Genomic DNA, 24,028 nt, shown 5'->3' with positions numbered 1-24,028 from the left:
TCGGTTAAGCCGCAAACACTGCGCGAAGTTCTTGAGATAAACAAAATATCACATTAGCAAACTAGAAAGTATAAAATGCATCGGCGACTCTCCCGATGTCAAGGCTGTTCCTCGTAGTCTTCGCCGTAGTCTCCATACGGTACATCTGGTGGCGTTGGCTCGTCTTGCATAGCTACTGCAACCTATATATTGATAAACATGTGTTGTTAATACATTGCGAAACGCCACGATAACTTTTTTTCTGCGAAATCCGATGTTGATATTATGGAACAAACTCATGACACAAATGATACGGGCTCGATCCAAGTTGCAAAATCGGTAACCAATAATCTTGTTGCGCAAAGAGAAATGGAAATCGCAAATACACACGGCTTTATGCGTTTAATTACGAACCAGTCAACATGGCACTTTCGGATCCAAACTAAGTGTATATTGAAGCACTATGCGAATCCTTATTTTAAAGTCGCTCTCAGAGGTGATTGGAGCATGGGCTTCTGGTTTTTCTACTACCTAATTTTTACATTATTTAACTTAAAAAGTACTTCATGAATCCTAAATTTTAGCGGAAAATATAGGAATCGGAAAATAGATAAGTATTCTGCTATCTGATTGATGCTGCGTATGCTCCGGAGGTAAACAAAGAAGTGCCCAACTTTTTGCTGTCAATGAGGTCTGAACAGAGAAAATTTCTCTTACCGTTTCTTGCGCGGCAACAGGTGGACTAACTTCTACAGTAGCAACAGCCGGACTGTTTGAAGAAACTGACAGTAATTCCGACTGCATTTCAGTGAAGCTGAAAATATGTTAGTTATCAGAAAACATATACGCTTGACAAAGTATCATGCTGGGAAACGGTTATTGAACCAATGCGAAACCACGTTCTCTGCGTCGCATCCAAGGGGTGGTCATGTAGTGGATTTTCTTCGTTTAGTGGTTCCCGACCTTTTTCGAGTAATCGCCCCCTTATCAACCTCGACACAAATTTTCGCCCCCCCCCCATATTTAGGGATCCGAAAAAGAGGACACACATAATCGGGAAAATTATTCACCAAGTCTGAATTTACTGCAAAAAGGGCCGTTTTTTCGAGAAGGCAGGTGCTGTAGAACCTGTTCCCGCGCCTACTTTCCATTAAGTTGGCCTTTCTTCCGTCATATGCAGAACAAACCGTCTTTGCGTGCATATTTTGAACGTGTCAATTAAATATATCCCACTGGATGTTCGAACATTTTCGCCCCCCAGTCGCCCTCTTTGGGATTTTTGCTCCTTTGTTTCTCAAAATCGCCCACAGTGGACACCACTGGCATAGATAGAGTAATGGAACGCTAAAATGACCGCTTGACTCGGATGAATTACACAATTGCACAATGCACATCAGAGTTGGTTCAATTACATTATTTCAGTTCAATTACAATTACAATTACAATTACTTTCATGCATGTTTCAATTACATTACAATTGCAATTACTCCATGCTAAAAATATCAAATTACAATTACAATTACAATTGCTGCTGTTGAACATGTAATTGAATAATCATAAATTCAACCGTGCTCCTTGTCAACCGTAGCGTCGTAATAAACAACAATTCAAGTATTCATGTTTCATTCATGATACGCAAATACCCGTTTATTATTAAAAAGAAAAAACGTTTTCGAACTATTCCAGTATGCAGTATGTCGTTGAAAAAAGTATTATAATATATGCACGTGTTGGATTTGCGTATATAGTATATAATTAAAGAAATAATATTATTTTTATCGAGGGACGTAGGAATTAGGATGAGGAGTAAAAACAAAACCGTGCTTTGTCAGATAAGACGTTATATAATATCCAGTGGTATGGTTAGTTAAGGCTGTATCAGACGAGGCGATGTCGGCGGAGCGTTAGTGTTTGTTTTATCATCGCTGCCATCGGCCGAATCGTCGCCGATTTTAATTGACAGTGTCAATTAACTCGGCGACATCGCCGGCGATGAGAGAAGTGGGAGATGCGCTCATGCGTATCCATATATAAACCAGTGTCGAGACTTGAATAGCGTCACTTTTGCTCAAGCCGTTTGGCGGACGGACCTTCTGGCGAGGCATTGCGAAACGAATTACTGCGATGTAGTACTAAATTATTGAGCCGCTCCACTTATCCAGTATAAGCCGGCGTTGCAAAATCGGATGCACCCACCACCTTCGAGTAGCATCAGCACGCGCATATTCTTCTACAGCTATCATGGCAGTCAAAACTCGTGCTACCTTCAACTTTTTTGACCTACCCTTACAAATACCATACTACCATGGTTCAGAGAAGGTTTCATTCGACAAGACATTGCAGCATGAACACATTGGACAGACATCATAACGAACCATATTGCAGAATTAGTTTCGAATATTTTCGGCTAGTTGTAACTTTGTTTCTGGATAATTTTGACCAGACGTGACTTTTGACTTCAAGTCGAAAGAAAAAAATCGTCAGCTCGACAACCAAAACGGACAATGTACACCTTGTTATAGGACTGGTAGCACTCTAAAGTTGTTTTGTCAAAGGTCCAAGCAAATATAAACCAGTCAACTCTAGGCCCTAATTGTATCTAGCTCCGCTGCACAATTGGGATTCTTCGGAATATTTATCCTGTTCGGATTTTCTGGATTATGGACAAGATTTTTCGGATTTGCATGGGTATTTGGATGAGATTGTTCGTATTCGGAAGGATTGCTCATCAGAGCTTTGAGCTGTCGAATGGATTCGGATTCTCAGAAATCACTATCCGCCCATCACTGATCATAATACGGTAGTATGTACGTTGTTCAGTTCAGTATACCTGACCTAAACAACAACAAAAAACCGATTCGCAGATATCAATCATCCCCGAGCAGGTTTAAATGCAACGGGTCAACGCCTTCTGAAACTAATCAAGTGCAACGATCTCTCACATGATGGTAGAGAAATTATCGGCCGACATCGCCGGCATCGCCTCGTCTGATACAGCCTTTAGCCAGACGAAGTAACGATGCAGCATCGTGATCTGAAATCGTATTGTAGATTGCCAACCCACGGATAGATTCGCAAGATATGAGTCACGGATGAATGCACCGACAAACGTACTGCAGAGCCGGCTAAAAGCAGCAAACTTTGTAGTCCTGGAGCTGGCGATCCAAGCGTCCAAATTTGATGAATCTGTTCTTTATCGTAAGCTACTGATGCACTAATTCCGAAAATACAAATTAAAATCTCGTCAGGGCAATGTAACTGCTCCACAATAGCCGTTTAAGGCCGACTGTTCGGAAAAGTGAGAGCGCCGCAGCAGCATGACCACAACAATGACCAATTACGCCCAGCGATCGTTCAGAACAATACCGATTCCCAGACTTTCACGACTACTTTGGGATGGTACCATTGCCTGAAAATATACTTTTATTGCGGAATCAGTGCGACACTAGCTTTCGATTAGGACCATACATATCAAATTTCGACGCTTCGATCGCCATCTATGGGACTATCAATTCTGCTGCTTTTAGCCGGCTCAGCAGTCCGCTTCTCGGCGTATTCAATCGTGAGTCACGTGTTGCGAATCCATCCGTTGGTTAGTAATCTAATAATTGTATACAATGGCAGCCGAGGCCAGCATAGCGGTAAAAATAAAAAACTTCGCCCGCAAGGGCACAGTCAAGGGCTTCCGCGAATGGATCCACCAAATTCCTTGTCGACATTTAAAGAGAATGCATTATAAAGTGAATTATTTTATGTTGTGCTTGTCAGGTCTCAATAGCAATTTAATGTAATTGAAATTGTAATTGAGCAAAATTTTTGTCAAATTACAATTACAATTACAATTACACAAACTAAAAATGCTTCAATTACAATTACATTACAATTACATTGCAAAATGTAATTAATTACATTCAGCTCAATTACAAATTACAATTGATCCAACTCTGATGCACATGCACGTAAAGAAAAACACATTCAGTTGTAACCTATATGTTTTCTAGACACGTTAGGTTATCGATGCTGTATTTTTACAAAATTAATAAGGTTAAATCAACCCACACCCCTTCCTGGTCGATCTTTGGATCTTACTTTGAAGCACATTTTCCCCTGCAGGCTGTGAAGATGTCAGTGTTTTTATGCGGACTGTACTATCAAACACTATTCGGCGGTTTTATAGGCGTGCAAAATCAATAAGCACATTTCACACTTCAGTATTGTGTATTTTGCGCCAACTGGATCTTGTATAATGTCATTTTTAACGTGTGCCAATCTTGTATTTTGAAATACTTTTTTTTACTAGGGCTTCAAGGGTGGTAACAGATTTTCGAAGGGCGCCGCCAACAAAAATAGTTTGGGAACCGCTGCTCTCACTACAATCAGCCATGGCCTATTAGTTCATATCTTAGATCATTAACCGTTACCTACTCTGTTACAATAATGGATACTCTGGGACTCCTTATTCATATTTTACAGTCATATGCTCGCAATTAAACAGATTGCGTCAATGTCACTTCTCACGAGTTCGTTACGATTGCTGTAGTTAGTAATAATGTTCGTTTGTGTTCAACCATGCCAGGAAGATATGAAATATAACATGGCCCTTACCTGTCTGCTCCCAACGTCTTCATAAACTGATGTACGAGGTTGGTCAGTTGATCCACATTCGATTGCAATTCTATATTCTGAGCCTCTAGAGCTGCCAGGCTCTGAAACCACCATAGTGAGAATTAGCTGCTGGTCATTGATGATACTTCTAAGTATAAACGGAAGTAATATCGTAACATTTTACTGAATTACAACCGCAAAAGAAGTGATCTCAGGGCATGAGCTTGACAACAGCCTCAACTGAAAGTACTCAAGTAGTTTGAAAAGTTGTTGTAAAAAGTTGTAGCTTGCACTAGGTGACAGCTTTTAAAATTGTCAAGATACTTCGTTGCGATTAATGGTGTCACAAACAGTTGCAAATTCCCAAGTTGCTTTTTTCTGATACCAGGATGAAATGTTACGCATCGAGGTGAAATGTGTATCAATCCAAAGGGCACTTCCTACCTGACAAATTTTCAATTGTGAAAAGAAAGAATGAATTTTAACTGAAAATAGGTGCTGACGTAGAAAAGGAGGCAAAGTCTAAAATCCCAACCAAATGAATATGCAGCTCTAGTCAATAATTAGACATCATTACTGACCAATGGCCATCTCAGAAAAAGGTAATAATTTCAGGGCTGTTCAGCAAATAATTGTAGGATGTAGTCAAGGGTCAAGACCGAACACGTCGAGCCACAAAGACCGCGTTCGATATCAAATATGTCCCATAATGCATCGCTTGCCGCAATATTGGAGGTGGGGCGTTATGCATCCTAAACTTTGTACCGTCGACCGCCTGGCATAAATAGGTTGATGTCACTTCGGCAAGCTCGTGTCGTGGTATATATATTATGTGTGGTTCTGGATGTTGCTAGCTGTACATCGACTTACGTTCTTGTTGGTAGAGTGTATGGGCAATGTGCATTTGTTATTGATATAGGCGTTTCTTAACAGAAAATAATAAGTACCTTTACACAACCGTCTACATTTCTAAAATTCCAATTGAAATTAAAATTAAACGTTGTTAATGGGTGCTCCGCGCTTAACACAATATGAAGGTTTTAAGAGAAACTACTACAGGCTTGCGATTATGTGCCAAATCAATAATCGGCAGTATACAGTATCTTTCACGTGAATGCTGCATAGTCAATTTCATCTTACGTCTAGCTGCTTGGCCGTGCCGGTCGTTACTTTTTTATCGACTGTCAATGGCATATCACTCACGGCCGACTCAGTTGACCCTAACCTTGTTTCCACGTCCTGAACACGGAGCATTTCCTCCGCCACGGAGGCTTCCTGGAAAAGAATGCTGTCAGCGTAGTTGTAAGGTATTTAACATTTATACAGCAGTACGAAATGTGTCGTGTTAATCTCGTGGTGACGACTTATAACTTTCCCCTCTGCGTCAAAATACATTTTAAAAACGAAACTGGTATAGTTTCAAGCACCATCTCTACTGAATGCAGCGACGATTGTGGCATTATTGGCACGTTATTGCCACTGATATGATCATTTTGCATTTTTTCCATCTATTCACCTTGTAAAAAGCTTGGTCACTCCAACAACTATTTATTGTCATGAAGATGAGCGTCGCGCCTAGATTTTCTGACCGAGGATATGATTCACAGGAGAAACAACGCTTCGAATTCCAATTTTATAGACAAAAAACAGGTGGGAATGAACCCAGTGCTCTCAAATAAAGTAAATTTAACTTCGTTATCACCACGTCGCTTGACAATATACCAGACCCAATATAGTGAGCAGTAGCATTGTAACGCTTATTTTCATGTTCTCATTACGTACCATGGTGCAAATCCTGTCACTAAGGTCCAACTCGGTATTCACGGTCTCCTCTTTGAATTGGAGGAAAGATAACTTCTGGCTTCGTTGCGTAGTGTTGAGGTTCTCAATATCGTTATGGTTATCCGTGCTTGTCTGCGGAGAAGGTATCAAGAAGGTTGGTGATAATTAGAGCGATTTTTTTACGTAAAAAACAGAAGATTTTGACCTTAAAAATCTTAATTTGGACCAAATTTGACCTAACGTATACAAATTAGGTGTTTTCCCACATAATATTAGAATTTTACTTCTTATCTTCATTTCTGGTTTGAACCGTCTGTCCTTACGAAGTGGTTTGGCCCGAAAAAAAACTTTTTTTGCCTAAAAAAATGACAAATTTTTTCATGAAAAAACTTTATTTTAACGAAATCCGGCCCAATGAAGAATTTCAGTAGTTATATTACGCATTATGGAAGAAATAATTTGAAAAAATTGTAGTACAACGAAAGATACTTTCCTACATTCTAGGGCAGAAAGCAGGGCTGTGGAGTCGGAGTCGGTGGAGTCGGAGTCGGAGTCTGGGTAATTTTCGATTGATGGAGTCGGAGTCGGACTCGTGAAAACTATAATAGCTGGAGTCGGAGTCGTGGGGAAAATACTGACTGGAGTCGGAGTCGGAGTTTGTGAAAATGACCCTGACTTCGACTCCGACTCCAACTTCTCTATCATGAAAACATTTGCTTTCAAAGAATTTTCAATAGAATTTTTATGTACCACCGATCACTGCTATTAATAACCATACAGATCAGGTGCGGCCAGCCCGTGGCACGCAGGCCAAATTCGGCACACGAGAAGGTTAGGTGTGACCTGCGAGGTGATTCTCGAAATTATTTATGACATCAGGTACAATTGCAAGGCCAACCAAAATTTGATTAGCATGACCGCGAAATTTAATGATGACTAAAACAACAGTTCTGACGCATTGACGTATCCAGGGGCCAGCCACATGTATCCCAGATCTTCGTATATGACCATAAAGTAGAATATTTCATAACAGATTTATTTGACTTGAAATTTTTCTCGGTACTTCGCATGATTCATTGTTACTAGATTTCTTGCGTTCAGTATTTGAGCCCCCTTCTGAAAATTATATCATTCACAGAATTGAGTCTAACTATATCGCAATTATGAGATAACGTGTCGTCCAACATGCGGCTTCGCTTGTGCACTCGCAGCGAGATCGTCAACAAAACATTTGCACAAAATGATAGAGGGATGTTCACTGATACCGTCAATTTTGCTATGTCTAAACGTCGAATAATCATGTCCTTGCCAAATGAGCCCAGTGGTATACGGATGCGACCCCAATGTATGTTAGCAACATATTTATTGATATAATTCAGTCATTATCTTGCAAAAAAATTTCGCGCTTCGCGCGACCAGGGCCTGATTGCGCACTGCACTGTTGCATGACATATTGTTATCGATTTTAGAGAGTATTATTATAAGTCTTGTTTGCAATGTTACCTAATTCGGTCCACTCCTATCGGACGACTAAAAAAAGGTTAATAACATTCCAGTTGCCCGCGCAATGGTTCGTAAATCTCATGTGTCCCCCTGGTCGAAAAAGTTGCCCACCCCTGATATAGATAAAATTAGACATTACTTGCAAATTACAACTCAGTTGCACAGGGGGGGAAATCATACACCCCTGACTCATACACAAGAGCTACACTTGAATTTTTTATCTACATTTTTATTATACGGGATGGGATATCTGCCATATTTGAATGATTAATACATTTCAGGATATTAGAGAGTCCATGCTATAAAAACTTGAAAAAGGAAGGATATTCAGCAAATCTTTCTTTCATATTAATTGCATTCGAGCTGTGCCACAATGAAACAATTTAGCATGCCACCGTTAATCATATGTTTGCATATATTTAATGGTTGTATGATAGTCATTCAACCGACAATGTAGCATATAATTTTCGAAGTAAATTGGTAATAATGCTGGAGTCGGAGTCGGGAGTCGGAGTCGGTACGTTTAAAGACCCAGGAGTCGGAGTCGGAGTCGGAGTCGGTACGTTTAAAGACTCAGGAGTCGGAGTCGGAGTCGGAGTCGGTATATTGAAAATGTGTGGAGTCGGAGTCGGAGCCGGAGTCGGTGGTAAAATTTACCGACTCCACAGCCCTGGTAGAAAGTGTCTGTCCTTACTAAGAAGCTTGTCAAGAATGGAGAAAGAACGTTCCACAGCAGCATCTGTTGGCTGACAACACTATAGTTGTGCGTACACTGCTGGTGATAAACCGTGTTGCTTCATTCTGGCAATGGTGTCTACATCATCACAATTTTTCATCGAGCGCTTCGTGATATAAGAAACATGCAATGCCCACACAGTCTTGCTTCAGTTGGAATATTTCGGTACGTTGAGCATAACACCAGGTCAACCTATTTGTTTAATTTGAATGTTTATGATTCACGATGAGCAGACAATGGGCCGTCTACAACGGTAGGCCTATAAAGTAGGCTACAAGCTGTAAAATGTCAAATGATAAGTTCACCGACAGTGCAAAATCTACGATACAAACGAAATTGCAGATTGCAAAAAAGTTTCAACTTTGTGAACAATTTTTCTGACGTGACGCTACAATTTTGACTTGTTTTGACATGTCAAAAAATCGCCCTAGTGATAATATATATAACGAATACCGATCCTCCCATTCAACGTTGTCGTAATATGGGGGATTTTCGAATTGATGAACAATTGCTAAACTAATGAGTCAGGTGGGTTAGTGAGCTTAAATAAATTATAGGCAAATAATTACGACACGCCCACGTAGAATGGTACTATAATACGCTACTTACATTGCGACTGGACATTTACACTGATTTAAAGCCAATTGTAATCACAACGGTCAGACTACTCTATAGAACTATGACAAGCTCACTTTTTGCAACGACGTAACTGCGTCTGTCAGTTGATTGATGTCCCTGTCATTGCCGAGAATGTCCCATTTTGCTTCTTGGAACATGGTTGTCGCATTATCGTTAACGCCCTCTACCATATCGCACATCTGAATATAGTTAAAGTTGATTACGGAATAAACACAAACGAAAAGAAGAAATGAGCTTGGTGGATACTTGGACTCAACTCAAAATTATCCATATTTATACACTCGATCATAAAACCCGCTAACATATCACTCAATTTCTGTATACTATCATTTGCATACATGTGTGCTGTGAGCAATATTCTTGTTTGGTGGCTATCAATCTACTATGCATGCCTGCAACGACTTTATGTATAAAATAATAATAGTAGCTTTATATCAGGCATGCTTAATATGTTAAGCGATATGATGCGATAGCTTTTTCACCATAATGGACGATGAGAGGGGGTCATGCAGTTACTTTTATTATGACTAAATCGCATTGAATATAGTTATGAGAACTAAAACGAATATATTCGGATAAGGGTTTGCAAGTTCTCAAGTTCGGGTGATGATATACAGTCTCTGAGATCTAGTTATTTAACCCTTGCCAATAAGAGGCGGATTTCATTTATACTAACGTGATAAAACTGCGCAGTTCGTGTTGTCTTTTCTGTTTGAAGCCCATCCTTAAGCGTTTGTACTTCCCCCTTCAAGTCGTTCTCCAACTCTTCCAGTTCTCCCTCCAAATTGTCCTGGACAGCAAAACATATCTCAATTCAAACAGATATGCATCCGCTCGCGTCGCGTGGTAGTAATTGTAATATCCAAAATGAATACTAGTAACAACCACGGGCAATTATATGCGCCCATACAGAGTGATTCTCTGTGGATTAAAAGCCATAGTTACTTGTACTATATGCGAAGCATGCAATAACCAGGAATAGCATACCTAGCGCAGACTGAATGATGTGATCGTCGATTCTAAAATCTCACCGGCCTATAAATCATGTTCGCTTCGCTGGCTATGTAATCCGGATGTCGCCACACGTGGTAATCGCACTGTCTCCTCATTTAGATTATAGCACTGTGACGTCAGTATGTGTCTCTAATGCCGTAAATAATGCTCAATGACCACGACTGAGGTGGATAACGTCCGTGTGCGTAGGTTTGCAACGGCTCTCCAGACCAAGCTTGTGATGTTCCTATTTACATAGCAGTGTTGGGATCAAGTCACTACCTTCGAGTCACGAGTCATTTCGAGTCATTGCACATTTTGACTCGAGTCAAGTCAAGTCAATCGATTTTCGAAGGTGACTCGAGTCAAGTCAAGTCACTCGATTTTTGGAGGTGACTCGAGTCAAGTCAAGTCAAGTCACAATTCAAGTCAAGTTACCGTTTCGAAGTGTGGGGCATGATTACGTCATTGCATTTCGCTAGCTGTCTGAAATACAGATTGAGTGGTCATTGATTCCGAACCGACGAACGAATATACAGTTAAATATACACGCAATAAGGCGCTGTATCGCTCACATATACGTGGAACTGTTGAACTACGTGAGTAATTGCACAGCCTCAGTTCATAGTTACTAGCCAAAATCGAAAATAGATAATACGAATTGATAAGATGCAATACATTACCAACTTATAAATTGATATGATACGATTCGAGCCGGCGCCAATGGTTGAGGATGGACTATATAAACTATATTATACTCAATTTCAATAAAATAAGAGGTTTCGTTAAGGTAAGAACAGAAATAGACATCTTGCTATTAAATTACGTCACTACTAATTTACGACAACGTAAGCTTCGATCACTTCGTTTGCGGTCAATATATTTGTGACAGAACAATGGAGGCTCAGTAAAACGCACAATCATTGAATGATTGGTCGCTATCACGGGTACCACCAGCGTTTCGCGAACAATCCGAACAGATGCAAGATACAATGATTTATATCGACACCGATGACTTAACAATTGTTGACTTGAAATTGACTCGTGAATTTTGCTCCGAGTCACGAGTCAATCCACGTTTCTGATACGCCGAGTCAAGTCAAGTCAAGTCATTTTAGCAAAGTGACTCGAGTCAAGTCAAGTCATACGAAAAAGGTGACTCGAGTCTGACTCGAGTCAAGTCATGACTCGAGTCATCCCAACACTGTTACATAGTTACGAAACAAACCCCAGTGTATGCGCGGAAGCGCACCTCGACTTGAGACGGATATGGGTTCGGCTTCAAATCCGGTTGTAATCAGAGCAAGCGAACATTGCACATGCAGATTTCCACTTCAATTACCTTTAATGTATGGATCGATTCCTCCAGATAGAGCTGAGTAGCTTGGATCTTTTGATCGAAGCAATCCCGAACGGATGGCGTCACATTCAAAGCGATATAATCCATGCGTCCGTGTAACGTGTCGTTCAAGCTTTTCAATTTGCACTTCAATTCGCCCGTTTGCGTGTGAACGAAGACGCGCTGTTTCTCTAGCGCAGAGCCTCTTAATTCATCTTGTTCTATTAATCTAAAATTAAAGTGCGATTTGTTTAGGTTTCAGAACTATTTTGTTTTGGCTTAGTTCCAGCGAGACGAAATCCCAATCACATTGATGACCAATGACCATCATAAATTTGATTTGTAACAGTTGCGAGAAAACACGCGCAAAGACGATTTTCACTATATTTGTAAGGTGACTGCTCATCATATAAAATAAATTACAAAAGCACGCAATTGCGAAAACTTAATCTCCTATGTTCCAGGACTTATATAGAATCGAATACAAAATTTCTTCGCAAACGACTTATTTGTACGGATTACTGCACAGTGCACATAAATCATTCGTTATTGCACTAGAATTTGCGCTTAACTTTGGATATCATAAGATCTTCAATACATTGAAGATTGCTAAACACGAGGCAAACTCACTTGTCGTGCGCCCACTTTTCGTTTGCGAGTTGTCTGTCAATGGTGTCTTGCAGAGCCGCCTGCGTGTTCGACAAGTTATTCTTCAGGATTCTGACGTCACCTTGCAAACCTTGGATGTCCTGCGAGCGTTCTTAATTTAATTTTAGAGTAGCGGGACGCATGCATTTGTATTCGCTAGAATTTATACAGCATGACATCGCTCTGCTGGGCCTCCGAGAAAAGAGAATAGAAAATTGAAGTCGGTGAACCATGGCGAAAACTCGTAGTAGATTCAGTCATTTTAAGCCATAGAGTGAGTGAGGGGGCCTTTTCTAACTACGACTCGACCTCGACCTTTACCCCTTGTAAAATTATGAATAGTTCTATTCCGGCCCCTGTCACAATTAAAAATGTGGTTAGTTACGTATGCTTACTTCGGTAATCTCTTCGGATATCTGCGTCTGAAAAAAGCCCCAGAGAAAAATTAGTGACGAGACTGCACGACAGCACATTTCCGTATAGTGATCTTACTTCGATTCTCGCGACTCGGCCTACAGTGGTTCCTAATTCCTTTGTGAGATCACAGAATTCACTGTTTGTTGAATTGATGAGATCATCGACGGTTGAGGAAATGTTACCAGTAGTACATTCGAGCTTCAGTATCCTGCCACCGTGGTCGTCCAGTTTTTGACTGTGTTGCGCACGCGCCTGACGCAAACTAAATATATGACGTATCAGCCAGTTTAGGAATACAGCAGCACAGCGACTGACGGTTTGTTCGGTTAGCAAAATACTGAGTAGTCCGTAACGTTTTCGGAGCAGTTGGGACTAGCAACTCAACAGCGCTATCTCGCGAAGAGCTAGCCATGAAATTTTCACTACTGCTAAATGTCGCTATGCTGTAAACAAAATGTCACAAATTGTAGTTCTCGCTCACAGAATTTGGATTTGACAAGAGAAATAGAGCTCTAACGTGTGAAACACCGTGCCTCAGAATTGTGACGCTTAATTTTCGATCTAACGTCTGTTTTAGTAAGTAATAGGACATTTTTGCATGTTTCTGAAATTTAAAGGATCATGTGCAGCTTATATTGGAGAAATTTCGTTTTGAACTTTCCAAATTCAATTTTTTTTCAAACGTTTGCCGTGAAGTTTTGTAACTCGGACTATGGCATACCCAGACCAAAGAAAATTAGCAAAATATAAATCTGGATTTCGGCTTTTCAAATAGCGATGAATGATCAATTCACGACAAAAACTTCGTACACATTTTAGGTTTGTGGTGAAGCGATATAACGATATTTTACGACGGAGAAAAACGCTATTGAACATTTTTGCAGTAAAAGTAAATACCAACTGTATGCCCAGTAATGAAGAAATTTTGCAATTTTCACATATTTTCATGTTTTACAGTTGCTAATCTCCCTAAATAGGTATTGTCAACTTCCGTCACCTATTCAGTGGTTCTGTTTTAGACCATTTCGACGTCGGCGCTTCTTCGATATACCCCCGAGATCAAACAAGTGCTCACAATGACACCAATAAATGCTTCATATGAACATGTCAAAATTTATAAACGTCAAAATAAATTGTATTTCGCGTTGGGATTGGAGTTGTGGGTGCGGGTAGGGTTCTGAAGAGGAAAGGATGCGTTTTCCATTCGTATGCTGCAGTCCTTGCCACCCTCATTGGTGAAATTGTAAAACCAACCGGGCAATGAGGCACCTTACTTTAGGTACCAAGGTTTTGACATTTAGATTTGCTCGTCTGGTTCTAATTTACGTCCCTAAACTTCTCACTAGATTCATTTTCAGATCTTCCGTGCTGTAGTTTTACTTGATGAAGTTCTGTCCTTGCTTGAAAATCGCAACTTAAAAAGCTTTAAAATGGGTAGAAGTTCACTACATTAGCTACATTACCTCTACTTGATTATTATCAATGAAAGGAGTTGTTTATAGTAACGAAGTACTCCTACTTTTTTTCATAGTACTCAAGTAAGTTTGCCCTACATGCATTGCCTACTCAAGTGGTTCTCTTTTCCAATTATTTCCACTTTAAGTTAACAGTTTTGAAGCAAAAACTACTTACTCGTTGCGCTTTCAACTTTGTAAAGTAGAATGTAGTTTCGGTGTGTGTTTGCGTAATCTTTATGAGTGAAATTGTCATACCAATTAGGGGAAATAACCCCTATATCACGCTAACTGAATACACTTTCGAATATCCCAAGTATTTGTAGTTTCATTATTTTTTTTGCGCAAGTCACGAAGATAAAATTTCGAAAACAGTAACCTTCGAATGACTGCTAAACCGTATAGTAAAAGCTAAATTTTATGTTACCAGGTAACTTATACCAGAAGGTAATTACCGACCATGGCGCACCTGTCCCTTACGGCGCCACTAATACTTTTTACAATACTTATAACAATGTTAATAATAACTGCTAAACTAAATCTACCATCTGCAAAAACTTATTGAATACTATCAACCCTAAATTCCACTTGTTGTAGTTTTGAATTGTATTGAAAATCCCTAATACTTGTATTTGTGCAGAATATTGTGGTGTTACTTTCGCTGATACTCAGATACTAACGCAGACTACTTATCCACTTCTGAAAATTCCAATTATAACATCAAAGACATTTCGAACCTGGACCTGTATTGCGAATGAATGATTGCAGACTATAGTCATTACTGGATCTCAGAGTCCGTCAAATTCAATCAACCACTTCACGATGCACGATGTACGATACACAAAACGCAAATATCGAAGGCATATTATTTGAATGCATCAAACGTTCGTTTTTATCCGATCAGTTAACGTACCTTGCCTCCATATTATGCACAAGCTTCTGAAGATCTTCGATCTGTTTCCTCTGCTCTTCATTCTGGGAAGAGTTGCAGTCGCGTATCAATATAATTAAATGCAATAAATCAACAATGTTCAGAGAGCGTAAAGTCAATTCTTGTGATTGAATTACGCGCATCGGCATGAGAAATGAAATTTATACAATTGCAAATGATACAAGGGCACTCGAATCTTGTGCCTGATCGGGCTGTAATAGTAATGGCAACCAAGTCTTCGTTCGCGGATCATGCATTCGTCAACACGGTAATGCTCTACAGAACGCGGTTATCAATTAAAATATACCATAGGACAGTGGTTCTCAACCGGGGTCGGCGAAGCATTTTCAGGGGGAGCACGAAACCTCCAAATTTTCAAAATAGTTGAGGACGTGATTTGTGTTTTTTTACCACGTGACAGTTTCGCTTAATTACTGCTAAAACTTCGGAACTGAAATATACAAACTTATCGTCTGAGATGAAATATTATGCTGTGAAAACTCATGTTAATTACCAATGGCGTACTGATACAAATACAAACATATTGCTGTTTAGAGATGTTTTGTCGGGGTTTTGGAAACAAATATTTGCCAATATCCATTTTTCATGTGATATACATAGCCGCTATTCCGGAACACCCTCAAGATGAACTCCTAGATAGAAATGACTAGGCTGGGCGTGATATGTGGGTTAAAGATCTTTTCTCCATTTTGCTGCCATATAGATTGCGATCATACTCAAAAGTGTCGCCGAAAGCGTTACGCGTTATTATTACGTTCGCCACCAGCACCTATATTTGTGGAAAGGGATATGACGGTTGCACGAAAATGAAGCAAGATTTGAACTAAACCTGAGAGGGGGTCCGTGGAGGTCCGCTGTGGTACAAAGGGGGTCCGCGAAAACGATAAGGTTGAGTACCACTACTACATGACCTCATGTTGAGCTATATTCAAGTTTCGTAGGAATATTATGTGACGTGGCGGTATGTGGCATGATAAAATCCATTTTACTCAGTGTGCTATAGTGCATTTACCTGTTTGGTCAAATCGGACACATCTCCTGAAAGGCTCTTCACCGTATCCGCCATTCGACTGTTTCGGTTGATTTGTTTCAACGCGTCCGCTAAAACTTGATTCTGTGACAGGGGTGGATAATTGCAATGTAAAGATGATGTCACGATTTTATTATAGTGTAGTGTAGCCTACAATGGGGCCTACAGAATCGGTGGAATGAATGCCTTCCTGGAAAAATATTGGCGTAGGAGAAATAAAGGTTTAAAACCTTTTTTCCAAAGATAAGTCCATTCCTTTTTAGTTGATCGGTTTTATGTGTCTCTTTGTTGCGATCAAGCCGAATTATTATCAGTTGCGGCATTGTTGGCCGGTGGCTTGCTCTCGCTTATACGCAGTTGACAGTTCAGGGATACGGGACTTTCATAATTACCAGTGATACGTGAGATTCCTCGTGATCTTTACGCCAGCCATGTAGGTAGTCCACACTCTCGTTTGATTCTCCCATATTACCTGTATTAACAGACGAATTAATAACGGATGAGCAGAATAGTAGGCTATAATATATATAATATTGCATTCTCAGCAACTTACATAAGTAACCCGGTTTCAAGAACCACTTCATTATACATATTGCATTGTCAATTACGTAGAAATAATCCACGCTTTACCGCTTATCTGTTTCTTCGCGTAGATTTGCCAATGCTGTATGTTGAACAAGAACTAAAGACCGTAGGAAACAGGATATCAAATTATTTACTCATATAGTCCGACATATTTACAACCACGACTCGAATTTATTCCTCCTTCACATGTGATACATTTCTGTGTGGTGTAGGCTATATCGCGAAATACTGTGGCATTAGCAAAGATCGTTACATAAGATAGTATGAGAACACATGTCTTTCTATCTTGGTGTTCAGACATCCGTCGCTGTGATACCGGAAGCACAATGACTCTATGACGCATTGTGGATCGTAGGGGCATATCTCTTTAGTCGAAACTCTGCTATACATTGCAAATGAGACTTGAACTCACTTTCAAGATGATTCATATCCCTTTGTAGTCCAGCCAGCGTTATTGAGGACCCATCTTCTGCTGTGTCTTCATAATTCATTGGGAAAAATGGCTCGAGCCATACTGTAACAGAATTGATTGAATCTGACATCGTCTGATCGGAGGGAGAGATTGTCCGGCGACGCATCTTCAGATGGATTTCAACCCAGATGTTTTAGGACAGTGGTTCCCAAACGGTGGGGAATTCCCCACTGGTGGGGAATTTCGGGATTTCTGGTGGGGAATAGACGCACTTTAAAAAAAATCTTTACAATAATATTCTCCTTTATTAAATGTCGTTTTGAAATGCCGACCGTATACTTCATAGCTCATTTGCAATTCAGCTATTTATATTATCAGTGCCTCCAATTAGCGAGAATCGACTGGATAGCGACACGCGATCTCCAGGAATGTTTTTATTCATTTGTACGCCATCATCGGTCACGAAACGTAGTGATAGAAAAATTCTGATTCGTTGTAGTAAGAGCTCATATTGCTGAACATGTATTCAAGGGAGATCGTGGTCTCGCTAATTGATAGCACATCCGGACTCGTTACAAAGGAAATTACATATTTATGTTATTTCAAGTTCTTTTAGTATTGTGCGAAAGTGTAGTTGACGGCGGCTTATATATACATCGCACGCATAAGTTCGTCAACATCAGGAGGTTTATCTGACCCATGTATTGTTCGGCATTTACGTATGTTTGCTACCCCGCAACATTTGGAAAATTTTCAAACCCCTTCTATTTTTTTGTTCGCTGCGCGTCGGGGTAGTTACATATATTTACGGAGGTCCGTTTACGGTTACCAGTTCATCGCTGCGTTAATTTTATTGTTTGATAGCTGATCAATTCCGGGGATCGTAACAATCACCAATAGCACGTACTAAGCAGAGTCTTGACAATTTTATTGGAGGTAGCACTTTAAAGGGTAAATATGGATATAGAGATTTTAGGTGGGGAAGGAAGGCTCGGAATAAATCGGAAATGGGGAATTAGGATAAGAAGGTTGGGAACCACTGTTTTAGGAAGAAGTGTTGGTACCTTACCTCCTATCAGGACTGCATACGCGATCAGAAGTACCATAAGAATTCCTTGAATGAAGATCCATGTTTGGACGACTTTGAGCTTTTGGTCTGAAAAACAAACCGCCGTGGTTAGCGGGTCATGCCACAGCATATTACGATTACGACGAATGCACGGTCGTGAGATAAATGTGGAGTGAGTGAATGAGTCACAAAGGGTTCACTATCCGATTTTATTTTATACAATCTTATTTTTGACGGACACCGTATGATGAGATATCTATTACAAGCGATTCATGGTGATATATCGGTCTCCGGCGTGTACTAAGCTATCAATAAAATGTGAGTAGTATTACAGTTGTGACCTCGCAACGGAGCCATGACGCATGGTTATGAATTGTTCATGACTCTATACCCCTGTACATATACATTATGTTGTAAATGTGTCGTATTACCTAGTTGTCTGGTGACCGCAAATATGCTTGCAAACATTTTCAATCAATTCGATAACGTGTCCAATTTCTACAATATGTAATTACTAAGGCATCTGTTTGCAACAAATAGCATCGTAGTTATAAAGATATGAAAATCTTTTCGATTAAAAAGTCTGAGATTGCCGTGACATAATTTTAACTGTAGTATGGTAACATCTACGGGACGCTTTTGGTTTGTAGAGCAGCAATACAGGCTCAATTTCCAAGTTGTATTCGTCATTCATGACGTGGCTGAATCACTCGTGTTTCTGATGATAACAAATTTAAATGACAAGATAACGCCGTAGTATTGTCAGCAGTTCAGCAAGCACAACATCCGATGACTCTATGGCGCCTATCGGGCAAATCGACGCACAAAATTACAATCAAATGGTGTCTGACATGTAGTGGCTACACTCCGCAACTCTGCCTACATAGCAGACTGAGCTGTCTTCTTATTGACATTGACAAATTTTGCCATATTGCATTTTATCATTATCTAAGCACAGGACGAGACGAGGTCTCTCTCTCTCTCTCTCTCTCCCGCTCTCCGTCTGTTTGCATAATCTTATTCCTACAATGGCGCAGGTTATATTATATTGATATTGATATTGTAAACCATACGGACAATTTTCGAGTCTAGTATTAAGCTACGAGTCGTGTAGAGTAATCGAATACTACGGACAGTGTCGTCACAAAATTTAGAACGACTTCACGAATTAAAATGTGTAACATTTACAAGGTCCCGATTAAGTAAATATTGTCAGGTATCAAACTCAAAAATCAAAATTATGGTATCTTTAACGCATAAAGAACTGTGACAGTATCACAAGTCGATCAATACTTCGCTGATTTGTAATTCACGTTCGTGTATTGTCACGTGCTACAGCAGGGGTGTCAGACAAACGGCCCGCTGGCCGCATCCGGTCCGCCGCCAAGCCATTTGATCCGGCCCGCGGACCAATTCTTAGTTGACTGATATATATTTATATTATCCACCAGATATGAAACAAATGTTGAGATATTTCATAGGAATTTCTTCCAATAAATAATTCCTTAAGACAGAAAATGTAGAGCATGTTCACTGTCGAATGTCCACAGGCCACATTATTACCACTCGTCTGTTGTGTTGTAGTTTCGTTCTAGCTACAACTGGAAAAAAGTCGTTGACGTTATCAACCAATTTCGAAAAGGTATTGGGTCCACACTAAGTTTAGAGTTTTAAGGTAAAATGAAACAAAAAACTTGGTTATTCGCAGAAGCGAAAGAGCCGTTATAAGCAATTTACATGTAGAATATAGTGGTTATAAAAAAAGAAAATGCAAATATCCGCCACTTCTTACTCAAACGTTGCCCCGCCTCCAGACAAACCCGAATCGCCATTATTCGCGAGTAAATGTGTTGCTACTTACAAGAATAAAAACCCCGTGATCCGTTGGTTATTGTCATATACTGTTATCTGTATATGCTTGATAATAAAGTACTCAAGTGAAAAGATAGGGCATCAATCTGGAATCAGATGACTAGTGCGGCCCGCGAGTGAATTGAAGGTTTGAATCAGGCCCGCGACACAGTTTGAGTTTGGCACCCCTGTTCTACAGGTATATGTTCCTACTGAATGATATGAGGAAATCGCGGATTCAAGGCTGGGGCGTAGAGGCGAAATGTCGAAACAATGATTTTCGTTGATATAATCTCTGTTAGTCTCTCACTTCTCGACTGGAATCATCAATATAATAGTTGATTTTAATTAGATTGCTCGAATAGATATGACGAATTGAGAGGGTTGTAACCACGTAACAAGGCTACGAGTCACACGTCAATCTCACTTTTATAGTTTTGACTCGAATCAAGTCATCTTTCCCCTTTTTCATTCTTAATTTGGACAAAAGTGACAGTAAAAGGTTGCATTTATATAATTTTGGTTGAATTAGTAGGGTATGAGTTACTCGAAATGTTCCGTTGCAGAACCTAGTTCCGGGGTTGTAACCAAGTCACAAGGCTCTGAGTCACAAGTCAATCTCGCTTCTATAGTTTTGACTCTGGTCAAGTCTAGTCATTTTCAATTCACCATCGAGTCAAGTCCGAGTCCAAGTCATCGAGCAGAGGTTCGAGTCCGAGTCATGGTATTATGACTCGGGTCGGAGTTCAAGTCATTGTGTTGACTGCTCAGTTTCCGGTTAAAGTATTGTTAAACCCACTTTTTATAACTCTCTTTCGTGATTTCGAATGGTTCGCATTTATAATATACTAATTTTCCCCACTTTTAGCAGTTTCAGGTCTCGTTTTTAAGTACCAGTACCAATAGACAGAATACCAATAGGGTGGTTACTTTATTATTCTTCGGAATTACAATGAAATGTCGGACATGGCTGTCTGAGTATCGAGTCATATCACTTGGTTCGAGTCATGCGCAATGACTTGAGTCCCTGTCGAGTCAATACACAGATTGAGTCGCGTCGAGTCGAGCCATTTCCGTATTTTGAGAAAATGACTCGAGTCAAGTCGAGTCATCAGAAAATCGTGACTCGAGTCTTTACAACCCTGCGAATTGACCACCACTAATTGCAGCAGTGTGATCTTGGGTAACAGTGGGTGATTTCAATGACATGCATATGCAGTATATATTAGAGCTTTACAAATGGTGCTGACTATTTGGTACAAGCGAGACAAACTCACAGATGAATTTGTCATTATATTTGTTTCGATCATTTTTCGTCTGTTTCTATACTTATCAGTTCTGCCATATTGAGGGAATTAAGGTTACGCCTCAATAATTCCTGCACCAGCCTGACTTATATCCTTCAATGACTTTACGTTTGCCTATCCATATCCATCATATTTTACCTGCAGTCGCCATATTCCAATCGCCCACAGACACTCTAAATACGATAAATGTGATCAACTATAATTACAGATACCACTTTCAAAAGAAAGGGCTCCCAATAATGTATAAGCTTTCAGCTGAAAGGCAAGCTTGTTAACAACTGAAAGTTGATGAGATTTCGCTGGAAACACATTCGATCAGTGCTCGATTCATAGGTTCCTGCCCGGAGGAAGTTCGTAAAACCTTTCTTCGGTAGTTTACTGTCATCGATTGCCCGGTGCGTAGGAGGAAATAATTACGACATCCCTTATAATATCATGAGGTAGATTCCGGAAGGCCGCTGGTCGATTACGTCGAAGAACAGCGAATTTGCGCTGGAACTGCAATATTCAGAGTTGGAATAAAGAAATGGTCCAGTACGTCCTTCCAGTGCTCCGTTTAGTTGTACATGTACTTGTGCATGTATATTGCCATCGATATAACAATGGCTCGAAGACACAGAAAGAAGGTGATCAAATGAAGTGTATGTAGCAATCACTGACATTGGTCTATTCGCAATTGTTGTAAGGAAATCACAGCGCAAACATGACAACTTTGGCATAAAACATGTCCATAAAACACAGGAGATATCTAAAAGATAGCGTAATGGTGAGGCTTCCGGCTTTACGTTCGGTATAGGTCGTGAGTTCAATCCCCGGCCGGGTCAAACCAAAGACCTGATTAGTACAACTGGTATTCATGGTTTCGCCCCGCTTGGCCCTCAGCATTATTGGTATAGCATGTAGGGGTGATACAAGACTTCGAAAGCCTTACAAGGCTATATCTGCAGCTAGTGGCATATGCACATTGCACATGCACATCATGGTGTAGATACGTACAGATCGTGTGCATATATATCATGAGTCGGTGTATATGCCGCAAAAACGCCAAGGACAAAAATATACCACGCCCTATTCCTATTCCTTTCTTGGCGATGGAGCGAATCTGTAAATCTCGCCCATGAACGCTTTGTCAGAATGACTTTTTCCCTGCACTGCAGATTGAATCGCGACTGCTTTATGACGCATTCTATTACTGCAAGGTTTCATTGATCCAAACGAGTAAGCGAGACGAAAACACAGCTTGGCTTTTATCTACAAATTGTAGGGTTGATGTTGACTATATCCTAAAGGCCAACATTTATTAATGGATTCCATACCGCTGACGTATCTAGAGTAATTGATTTACATACTCAGTGACGTGCGGTGAGATTTATGGTTGTTAAGGCACTGACCCCGTAAGAGTCCGATTTACATATATATAAGTCCCAAAGAGTAGCAGACTCAGTTGTCGACTTGTTTCTTATCACATTTGCAGTTTGCACTCTTCACACGAAGGCTACGTTGCAATAAGTTACTATACATAATACATATCCGCAATTGATTGAAGGTAATAGGTGTGGAAGGAAAATGTATAACAGCTTCATCAGTAATGGAATGTATTTGCTCTGCACTGTATGTTAGCCATTAACCATTCATACACCGTAGGTTTGCGAAGTGGATAGCGCATTGCTTGAATCGTTAGCCAAACAGTCGTTGATGCAGATTAATCTGCGCTTCACCTGGTTATTGTTTCTTTTGAGTATTGAGCAATTATTACGGGGCAATTCAAAAATGATCCCAGATTTTTTATTTTGCATTATTATAGGACTTTAACTTAGGTAATTTATACACGGAAGCCTGACTCTCACAATAGCTGGAGTGACATAATTGTTTACGTTTACCAATACAGCATTACAGTCGTGGTACGTCAAGTTGTAATCTCATTCTTCACTAAAATCTTACTGTATTACTTCTACTTCTGCGTCAGGCCGTTATTACTTGAATAGTTCACCTCCGCTATGCTAATATATAGCCTTGCAAGGGGATATTTAGTAGGAAATATATAGACTCATGGGGAAAATGCAACTTCAAAGCTCATAACCACCCTTTACACAAAAATGAAGTCACAAGGCAAATTCCTGCGTCAGAATCGCACATGCGGACTCTTAGGGTGAAGTAAGGTTAAATGTATCTGCACTTTTTTAACTTTTTGAACCGATTCATATTCCGTACCGAAGAACGTATGCTACAGTAGCAACTAGCAACTACGCATGTCGCCTGTATCTGTAACGGTGGATGGCACGAGGCCCAGAGCATCCACATGGCATTTATATCCACCAGTAACAACCCCGAAACATACGAACGAATGCTTTGTCAATTGGGTGTGAATGTCTATTAATACAATATGTAATTTTATGACGGATGTTTGAAACATATTTTTCGGAGTAATGAACAGTTAACGCGCTATGATAACACAGTATTACAGACACATGTTCAATGTTCATATGCATACTCACGTATGTGATTGTAAAGTCTCTTCGATTCCATCCCGAGGAAGTCTACATTACCGTGCAAGTCCGAAAATGATTCCATCGAAATCACTTCCACTGGCGTTGTGGCTTTGGCTTTATCTTGTCGATTCCCCATGCCTGAAATTTCACGTCTGCATAAACGTAAGACGGCTCTCACCCTATATGAGGAATAAGGTTATGGTATCGGGTAATCTTCGCAATTGGTTTTCGTCAATGG

General features: G+C 40.1%; 1 protein-coding gene across 2 annotated transcripts; it reads right to left on the bottom strand.

Annotated features, from left to right (window-relative positions):
• LOC145439285 (uncharacterized) lies at positions 1-24,028 on the bottom strand. 2 transcript variants are annotated; one of them, XM_080316783.1, is made up of 17 exons: positions 23,797-24,028; positions 18,144-18,230; positions 17,075-17,176; positions 16,470-16,549; positions 16,060-16,161; positions 15,009-15,070; positions 12,717-12,903; positions 12,620-12,646; positions 12,207-12,325; positions 11,580-11,805; positions 9,921-10,034; positions 9,298-9,423; positions 6,367-6,498; positions 5,725-5,859; positions 4,585-4,685; positions 697-793; positions 1-182 (listed from the first exon to the last, which is right to left on the bottom strand). In XM_080316783.1, exons 1-17 carry the CDS (start codon positions 23,924-23,926, stop codon positions 99-101), a joined length of 1,911 nt encoding a protein of 636 aa, XP_080172909.1. In that variant the 5' UTR covers positions 23,927-24,028; the 3' UTR covers positions 1-98. The 2 variants fall into 2 exon arrangements, with proteins under 2 accessions (XP_080172909.1, XP_080172910.1); XM_080316784.1 differs by lacking the exon at positions 23,797-24,028 and adding an exon at positions 21,440-21,885.

Source organism: Botryllus schlosseri, chromosome 5 (assembly GCF_051294905.1).
Source record: "Botryllus schlosseri isolate E-star chromosome 5, Bs_hap1, whole genome shotgun sequence".
Lineage (NCBI taxonomy): Eukaryota > Metazoa > Chordata > Ascidiacea > Stolidobranchia > Styelidae > Botryllus > Botryllus schlosseri.
Note: the sequence above shows the minus strand (reverse complement) of the source record. Positions and strands in the feature narration are given on the sequence as shown.

What these genes read in the sequence shown, in the direction of transcription:
- LOC145439285 (XM_080316783.1), bottom strand. Translation starts at nt 23,926, where the DNA reads ATGGGGAATCGACAAGATAAAGCCAAAGCCACAACGCCAGTGGAAGTG. An exon ending in GCACGGCCAAGCAGCTAGAC is followed by an intron (nt 4,686 to 5,724) that starts GTAAGATGAAAT and finishes TGGTGGTTTCAG; the next exon opens with AGCCTGGCAGCTCTAGAGGC. An exon ending in AAGACGTTGGGAGCAGACAG is followed by an intron (nt 794 to 4,584) that starts GTAAGGGCCATG and finishes ACATATTTTCAG; the next exon opens with CTTCACTGAAATGCAGTCGG.